At 33.1% G+C, this 10102-nt stretch overlaps 2 protein-coding genes across 2 annotated transcripts in view; one reads left to right on the top strand and one right to left on the bottom strand.

Annotated features, from left to right (window-relative positions):
• Positions 1–1093: 1093 nt before the first annotated feature.
• On the bottom strand, positions 1094–3302 carry LOC117122796. The gene is made up of 2 exons (XM_033268534.1): positions 3111–3302; positions 1094–2158 (listed from the first exon to the last, which is right to left on the bottom strand). Exons 1-2 carry the CDS (start codon positions 3169–3171, stop codon positions 1683–1685), a joined length of 537 nt encoding a protein of 178 aa, XP_033124425.1. The 5' UTR covers positions 3172–3302; the 3' UTR covers positions 1094–1682.
• A 4092-nt stretch (positions 3303–7394) lies between these two features.
• The window catches only part of LOC117122795 (cleavage and polyadenylation specificity factor subunit 4-like), a 13411-nt gene continuing 10703 nt past the window's right edge, over positions 7395–10102 (top strand). The window contains exon 1 of the mRNA XM_033268533.1: positions 7395–8064. The gene's annotated coding sequence lies outside the window, so the exon portion shown is untranslated. The remainder of the gene's footprint in view (positions 8065–10102) is intronic.

Raw genomic sequence — 10102 nt, 5'->3', positions numbered from 1 at the left:
ATATATATCCTCCATGGTCTGACTTACTATAAATCGGGGCACAGTCAGTGCCGACAGTCGTCGTCCAATGGGAAAAGGCGACGAGCGTAACGGACGTGCGATAACGGATGGTTTTATGACGATCGTACGAAATTAGTTAAATTCGTCCATGGTACGACACGGTGGTGGGAGCGATTGCGTTTCGGTCTCTCAACCTTGAGGTCGGGGTTCGTTTGTTATAAAATATTGATAGACTTGTCATAAAGTTGGCTTTGTATTTAATTGAGATCAATACAGTCCGTTTCATCAGTCATGGTACAATCACGTTATCAAGCAGCGATTCTTCTTCTCAGCTCAAGTGTTCTTCAATTGTAGGCTACCTGAGACTGTAGTTTACTTTACGGTTACATTGTGGCAAATTAATTATGATTATAATGCTTGAAAGCGTACTTTTAAAACTTAATCCAATATCTATAATAAAAGTTCTGAGCCTAAATATTCGTGATTTCCTGGCCAGTTTTTTTAAAATAATTATTATTAGTATTAGGCAGACGAATCGTGTCGTTATTTTTTTTTATTATTACCTTTATATAATATATAGTTCAACACATCAGATAGAGTATATCTTTCTTTAATTAGGCCTATGTATATTTGTGAACTATCAAGTGGCCGCTCGTATATTTCCATACATAGAATATGTCAGATATGTTGCGTTTGAATGAGTCATGAAAACTGGATGGTTATGAACGTAATAATGTGTTTCCGAGCTAATCTACAAGAATTGACATCTTGCGACCAGAGTCTTCGCTTCAGGTTAATTGGCCAAGAGGTTTGAGTGAAGAAACTGCTGAAAAGCTCTGTCATTATCAATGAGGTATTTTTATGATGCGTGAATAAACTACAAGTGTTACGTTGTTGAAAAGTTTTATGTTCAGTTTTATCTGCTACTTGTGATAGATTCATATGGGTTGGCTGGTCTTCAACTAACCCCTATCACAATAATTGTCAAATCTAAATGTAAATTATTCCACATTCATTTCGTAGCACCAATAGGTCTGCCACTCAACACACACACTCTAATAACAACAACAACAATAAATAACAAGATGCTACATCAATTTATATAACATATATTATTAAAAAATGCAACGGAATGTACAAACGAACTGAAATCGTATTATGCATAACACCATTATGTTATAGGTCTGCCACTCAACAACACACACACGCTCTAATACCAGCAACAACAACAATAAATAACAAGATGCGGTATCAATTTATATAACATATATTATTAAAAAATGCAACGGAATGTACAAACGAACTGAAATCGTATTATGCATAACCCCATTATGTTTTACCCGTCATATTTACTCCCAACCTAGTTAACAAAAGGCAGCGACCATTGATCAAAAAATTACTGCCACTGACATTCGGTGTTTCCGATGTTTTTGAAAATGCCTAACATAATAAACTATATTTGAATATTTACATATAATATTATTTTGGAAACACCGTGTAAACAAATGACTAAACGTTCCATAGACATTCTGAAACGCTAACGATATTACAGTTTATACGAAATACTTATAGACAATTAGAAAGTTATGTGTTACACGTCACATTCATTAACGCGTTGCGTCATCAAGGAAGGTATTTGTAAACGTTTTTAGTGTTCATGGCAATGGTAATTAGTTTAGAGTCTATTTCTTCCTACGGCGTTCGCGCGACTTGACATCTCGTCTGCAGTCACGCTTAGCTTCTTTGGACTCCAAATCTTTACACGATTCCAGCTCGTCTATCAAGCTTTGCTGCCACTGACAACATTTTGTGAACATACTTCGCGATGCTTTTGATGGATAACATTTTTCGACCTTCTCCATTAGGTCATTCTGGGCGTTTTCAGTTTGAGCCAACGGTCCGTGAAACTTCATCTTTCTGCGGTGGGCTCCATTGTTTTTCTTTTCAACCTGCATCATATCGATGTTACAGAACAATGATTCTTCAGCGACCTTCTTTCCGATTTTGCAGCACTTTTTCGCATTGTATGTTCTGCGTCTTACGTTGGAGACTTCCTCGAAAGTTTCATGTTCCAAGTTGTTTAAAATAGCTTTCGTGTCCAGTCGTGATATCATGTCATCGCCTCCGTCCTCTATTTCAAAGAAGCCCTCCAGTACCACTGTAAAAAGTAAACATTTCAATGTATTCAATAGTCTTTATTTTTATCATACAAGCATCGATCTCTCTTAGGATAAACAGATTCTAAGATACGATCACAAACAGAACAGCATTGTATTTGAAAAGTATATATAAAGTCTAAAGCTCTGTCCAGACTATCAGATTTGATTTGATGAAAAACTGTTGTATGCCCATATGTAGTCATGATGTGCCTATATATGGTCATGATGTGCCTATATATGGTCACGATGTGATGTCATCATGACTATATTTAGGCATGTCACATCTTTTTGTCAAATAAAATTTTGTAGTTGGACAGAGTTTTCTTGTGATTCACATATTTTTTTTTTTAATTAAAAAATGCCTTATTACAGACAAATGAATACCCTGTCACCAAAAGAAGTCAATAATAAATGAATATAATGACATATTTTATAAGTTAAATTTAGACCACTGGACGTATAAAATAAGTATTAAGTAGGTGTAACTCAAGTAGCAAGGGTTTTAGAAAATAAATGCATGAGAATGCCATGCAAGCTACTGGGAAACATTTAATACCTCTTTTTCATTCAAAAGATTAATATATTTATCTCAAAATATTGAAGCACTATGCCTTTTGCATCATATTCTTCAGAATTTGTTTCATATTTTATAATTTTGTTTTCAAATTCTCATAAAAAATCTTAGTGATATCACAAGCTTTCGTCCTTAATCGATGTGGCAAGCCACAGTGGCGACATCTCTTTAAATAATATACGGTACTACCATGGTCCAGTGGTAACAGCTACCGTACGGTACTTCACATAATTACATAATACACCATATATTCACCTATCTACTTGTATCATCGTATGTACTGACTAATTAATATAGTAACATGGCAACTAAAAAATTATAATATAATTCATATAATATAATTCATTATTATAAAAAGGGATGTTGTTTGTACTTACCACTCGAGATACAGGAAACGCCAAGCGTTAGAAAGAGCACCGTTGAGATAAATACGTTCATTTCTTAACCTTCAAATTCACCAACAAAACTGTAAGAAAGAAAACAAAGTTTCGCAAAGAAATATGCGAAAACTATCACTGTTTGTATTTGGCGTCTGCTCGCTGGTAAAGAAGAAGTGACTACTTTCTGCTTACGTTCCGCCTTTTATACCTTCCGAATAAAGCGACGCGTACCTGCTTTTTTGTCGCAGACGTCAAATAGAAGCCGGGTGGTCAGATGACTAACACAATGGACCAATCAACAACGTCCATTGGGCATAAGAGGGGGACTGACCATCGGTGAGACCTGCTAATTATCAATTAAGGAGGCGCTTCATGGTAGTACCACCTCCAAAATCTAGATTCTAGAATAATGTACAAACAGGTGGATTCGCTCCTCCCTGGTGAAGTATACTAAAATCATGATTATTAATCGCAAGTTCTTTATCTGAGACAAGGGAGAGCGTATGATGAGCAGAGAAATACATTATTTTACAAAAACATGTTTTTAATCAATATGTTAGTCAATAAATATGTTACCTTTTAATTTGTGTTGTAATAACGAATACGAATCATTTTAGGCCTACTTATCTATAATTATTTTACAATAACCTATATTTACCGATCATTGACCATTACGCGGCACTCAATGATAACAAAGTTTCAATATTCTCTTTGATAAAATTAAAAAAATATAATAATTTATTTATTTTTTAAAAAACCGTCAATGAAACTTCGTCAGTTTTAAATCTTTATGCTTATTTATCGCTGATATTATAACGAAAATTATATTTATAGCCAATTCAAATACAAAAAGGTATTATTATGTTTCAGATAATGTTGAAGATATTTTTCGTGCAAATTAGTAATTCAAATAGTGAATGTTTTTATTTAAGTACATTTAGCTCACCAGGCCGTACATAAGCCTATAATTTAGTTGTTTAAATTTCTCTCTATCTAAGGGGTGTGGGTGCGGAGTCATGATGTTGAAAAATGAAGAGGATTGAGAGGCGCATTTCTTAAACAAGACGACTTGTGTTCAGCTTGTTAATAGTAAGGAAGCAAACGCTATGACATTTACTGGCCTATGTTAAAGTTGAATACGGTAACCAACATTGAACCTGATGTACCTCGTCTGATTTACTGCCTAATCGATGTGATTAAAACATAAATAGTCTATCAGCACCAATAAAATGTATTACATTAGTCATGAATAATACAGATGTCTATTGGGATTGTCCCTCGTCTCCGTAATGACGTAAGCTAATGACGAATTTAAATTAACTAATACACGAACCTGCTACATGGTTTATGTTATTTTAATATGTTAATTGACATTACACATTATTGTATCATATTTTCTCCTTGAATGTATAAATAGATAAGATATAATCGCTTCATCCACATAGAAAAAAAGTATTAATGAAAACATGTGTGGGTGAACATGGAGGAATATTAATTTAAAGATAGACATTGCTCAATTATAAAGTCAATAAGGCTACCACACCTAATGACTGAATGATTTTATCTAATTTATTTGTGACATATAATCAAGAACTGTCATTTCACAGGAGAACATAGTCTTCTTCAATGTATTTCTGATATTATCGAAATGGCTCATGATAAAGCCATTTGTCGAATAGGCCATTTGACGGACAGCGTGTGGATATATAATGATTTTGTGTTGACAATTTTTTCTCATTGTTGTATTTTTTTATGTATTTATATCTACTTATTATAATTTGTTTATATGTATATTATAATTTTATATTTAGTGTTCTTAATGTTACTGTTATACCCTTTTCGAGGAAAAAGCAGTTCACAGCAATTAAGTTTTCTTTTCGTTTATTCTGCCACCGACTATGATTTTGTATATTTTTTGTCATTTTGTCCTTTGTGTGTATATTAATAAATGAATTTGGCGAAATAAATGAAATGAAAACTAAATTACACATGAACCGTCACATTATTACAGACCAACATTAACGAACTATGGTATATTTCGGTGCACAAAGTGAACTTATGCACAGATGTTAATATCAACTGTATGTGAACTTTTCTTCAGGTGTTACTATCGACTCTCTGTGAACTTATTCAGGTGTTAATATCTAATCTGTGGGTAACCGACTGACAATACTGATGTTAAGTTTACAGTATTGAGCCAATTATTTAGAGTGCCATAACTCTTACAACTTACAGTTCAAGGTGTCGTATCTGTGGTAGCATTAGGCGAAAATGGGCATATATAACAATAGTGGCGCTAATTGGTAAGGAATGATAAAGGTAATCGTTGAAAAGATGAGTGTAGGTTAAAGTGATCGATATGGGAACAATTGGAATTTACTAACGACGTACTTAAAGACTATCGTACTTCAATATTCTACAGAGAACGATTTAACACTTGGCTTTTTTTAGGCATGAGAACAATTATGGTAGAATTTGAACTGAGTTGGAAGACTATTCATAGGCCTATTAACTGTTAAGCTACAGTACACTTCAATTCGTCCATTTTTAAAATAAATCAGATAATGTATGTTGGATATTACAGATCACAAAAAATAATTATCGCATCATATCTATACAAAAACCCATTGTATTTGAATAAAAATATCATGGTTAAAAATATATCATTATAGGCGATAAAACAGTGATTATATAAGCAAGTAGAACAAAGGCCTAAGTATATAAGAAAAAGAATCAATTGTATCACATCGTGCTTTAAAAACATATATAATTAGGCTATAGCAATGTTAAATAGATAGTTTATAGGCAAATATCTTAAGGGGAAAATGGTTAGGATTGCGGCACGCCTGCGTCGCGGTCCGGTTTCTCTTCTAGGCGTAGAAGAGAAAGTTGCATTTTGAAATCAAGTGCAGCAACATATTATATAAACGTCCACTTTTTATGTTGATTGAATATACCTTAGAAACCAAAGAAACACTTCTAATAATTGCCTATTTAATAAACTTAATATCATTATTGTACATTAGTAGGGCTTATAATACTACTATAGGTCTAATATATAAGACATTAATATTAATTCCGAAATTTTACCGGTCACATTTCTGAATTGTGATTGAAATGTCAGGCGGCCTCAAAATAATCTTGAATTAACTTCTACACGTAACAATATTATAAGACCAGTGATGGATCCTATATCTGATTCATATGTGTATGTTATCTGTGATGTTATAACATTTTTCTATAATTCTTATAATACATAATCATTATTTTTCTGTACCCTAATTATTATGAATTGTTATAGCACGTGGCATGTTTCATGACATATTCTGGTCGACATCTGATACGTAGGCCAAGAACATTTGTTGCATTGTTAACAATGTTGTAGACCCATTAGTCATTGCATTTAAAAGTAGAACGTATCACGAACTCATACTGTGCCATATATAATACAGTAATTATCCTCCTAATATTTATTGGTTAAGAAAAAAAAAAAGAATTTTATGCAACATATTTTGACATTGCAGTTAAACGAGAGAATGGGACTACATTATACGCACTTCGCTAGGCCCGATAGGCTCCTATAGGCATTGGGCCTATCACAAACAGAATCTATGTTCTTAAGCTTTCTGCAGACTATCAGAACAATTTTCTTTGACAAAAAAAAAAAAAAAAAAAAATACTGTTGTAAGACCAAATAGTTATGATAAACCATATGGTAATGATGTGATGTCATCATGACCATATTTAGGCATGTCACATGTTTCCGTCAAATAAAATGTGATAGTCTGGATAGGGCTTAATACATGTACCTTGACACAGATGTGACATAACATTTGAGGAACAATTGCTAAATTATAAACTTGCAATAATAAATGTGATTTTGGGACCCCAAATAGAGGTAGAACAAGCAAACCAAAACAAAGACGATTATCAAATCATGGAAAATATTTCTTGTTTTCTCTGCACAGCATCTCCTCGTATCCGGCCTAGACAGGACTCAAGCTGGAATCAGTAGAAACTAAATCTTGATCATACTTTACCTATGATTGAACTTGGTCGAATTTTTTCCAAATCTTTTAAAAATGTTCGAGCATGGCCACGGTAAGCATTTGGAGAATAAATACATTCAGTTGAAAAGTAATCAAGTTTTAATTTAACAGTGTTTATATATATATATGTATATATATATAATATATATATATATTACTACTTACAATAATAATAATAATAATAATATTAATAATAATAATAATAGCCTTTTCTCAATCAACAGTTATTAGTGCATTTAATCAAGAAAAAATGTTTTTCATTTAGTGTTATAATTAGTTCTACCATTGTTTTTAAGTAAATTATCTCATGGTAGGGGGCTGTTTTGAGCAGTTGAAATAACAGGGCTTACCAAATTAACTATTTGGCATTTGTCCTAATCTACAGATTGGAAACAAACTCGCTAAAATTTCGATTCACCACAACTCCATCGAAAATACCGATGCTTGAAAATGAACGAAATGGTTTTAGCACTCAGATTGTCTTTTTGGATCAAACGATGACTTAAATTGCGTCTTGATAATATACCGTAAAGTAAGTACGTTGACTTAAATTGGGTAACAGTAAGTGATGTGCTTAGTTGAATGAGGTTCAATTTTTAACAAAATAAAGCTAACGGTATAGGTGTTAGACCCGCCCGGTTTTCTTTTTGGTGAATTAAGCATGCAATTAGCGCCTATTCAGTCTTAACGACCTTAGAACTTTGAAACAACTTTAACCAGACACACTAAACGCTATCCTTTAATGAGAGGTGGTGCAAACTTTGAAATGAAGTTAGCCTTTAATTGAAATACGTCTGATGCTCATGTGCTTGTCAGAGTAAGAAACGAGAAAATTAAGACAAATCAGAAAAGTACACCAACGGAAATTAGGTTAACAATTTAGCGATGATTGATTCTGTCTGGTAGGTAATTTATTTTCGATGCCAACACAGTGCGTACAAAGGGGTTTCCGAAGAGGGAAGTTCATTAACGGTTAACTTAAGTAATGGGAAACTTCATATTACCAGACTGACTTTAGGTGATGTTTGAAAATAATATTAGGAAAAAAATTGCTCTGTTTCTTCACCCTGGGAGGTATACTAAAATGATATTTTTGTTCGATCTCATTGTACATCCATCCTGAACATTTTGTGATAGCGACTGCGGAAGGGCGTTCATTAATAAGGCATTCGACGTGCGTTCCATATGATGCGAACATATCCATCATTGAACAAATAGAAAATAGCTGAAGTGTTTGAGAAAAAATAAGCAACACTGTTATGTTAGTTACTGAAGTAATAAATCTTAGAAACCAAAGTACATGTAACTTGTAAATCTTAGAAACCGAAATACATGAGCACTTCAAAATTTAGACTGTAGCCCGCCCTCAACCTATAGTGAATTCGACGTATGTACGTCCTTGAGTATACGTCGTAGGACAAACATATTAACATAATTTAACTTGATGGTTGTTTTCAAAACGCAACTCGATCGCATTAATAGGGTACTTCCGAAAGATTTTAGAAAACATATAAGATTTACCTTGATATACAAGGAAGAAAGAAAGAAAAAAAATGCATACATACCAGTAAAGACAGGATCAGAACTTTTTTCGCCCGGTTTATGTTTTGACCACGAACTATCTAAGAGACAGAGCAGCGGGCTCATTCGATATTAGCCAGGGAAATTTTCTTCCTATTATTTCTTCTTGCCATCCTTTTTTTCCCTTCTTGTTATGTCCTTTCTTGTTATGTTCCTTCCTCTTCTAGTTGGCTCTTAATGCAATGAAGTGCTACTCTTATTTATATGCTTTTCTTATTGCTTGCGAGTACGCGAGTCCTATTCATGTGGTCCATTCATGTCTGGACTTGCCTCTTGTTCTCGTCCCTCCTCTGAGTCCTCTGTGTCCCCCAAGTGTGTTCGTGAAACTTGATCATTTAATCAACCAATTACAAAATATCTAATAAGCCTGAGTTTCTTTACTTTATATATCACAAATATACATTTAAAAAAAAAATATAGGCCTAAATGTAATATTATCTTTCAAATAGAAATCGTCATCACCATTCTTATCATCAACACATCACCAAATCATTCTCATCCTCCCCTCTTCATAATCTCCATCATCATCATTTTACCATCGTCCTCATGTTTTCTATCATTATCATCATCAGTGGCGGCGCCATCAAATATTTTGATTTCTTTCTTCGAACAAGGTATCCATTCGTAAATATGTATTTATTAATATAAAACTTTGAAGAAGCATAGGAAGAAAGAAGAATAGGAAAGAAATTTGGAGCGGCTGAAATATTTACCGAAAATAAACAATAATAATAATTTCGTCATTATTGCATCACGTTTTTGTGAAAATTTGTTTACGCACTAATCGTCAGAGGTCAATGTTCTGGCAGCCTACACGTTTCATATATTTGACATCATTTATCATTTGGTCATCATTTCCATCATCATCATCATCATCATCATCATCATCATCATCATCATCATCATCATCATCATCATCATCATCATCATCATCATCATCATCATCATCATCATTATCATCATTGTCGTAGCCCATCATCATAACATCTTCGCTTCTACCTCCTCACCATCATAGCATCGCATCATCAGATCATTATCATGTTGTAATCATCATCATCATCTCCAATCAATAGTAATCAATTATTGCTGATAAGCACCTTAAAAAACATAGATTCAAAATTTTGAATTCATTTTATAGACATACTGCTTTGTGCCTGTTTGATTGAAATGGTTGAGATCCATTTTAACAAAATTGTTAACATATTTTAAACTTTTACTATATATTTTTACATTTTACGATGTGATGTGTATTTTAGTATGTGATTTTTTATTTCATTCCAAACCTTATATTTTACTGTATTTGACAATAAAGATTGAATTGAAGTTTTTCATTTATCTTTTCAAAAACAAATATTTTCT

This window comes from Anneissia japonica, unplaced genomic scaffold, assembly GCF_011630105.1.
Source record: "Anneissia japonica isolate Jap-2015-1 unplaced genomic scaffold, ASM1163010v1 scaffold288162_len571657_cov150, whole genome shotgun sequence".
Classification (NCBI taxonomy): domain Eukaryota; kingdom Metazoa; phylum Echinodermata; class Crinoidea; order Comatulida; family Comatulidae; genus Anneissia; species Anneissia japonica.
The sequence above is the reverse complement of the archived record's forward strand: the minus strand, read 5'-3'. Positions and strand labels throughout refer to the sequence as shown.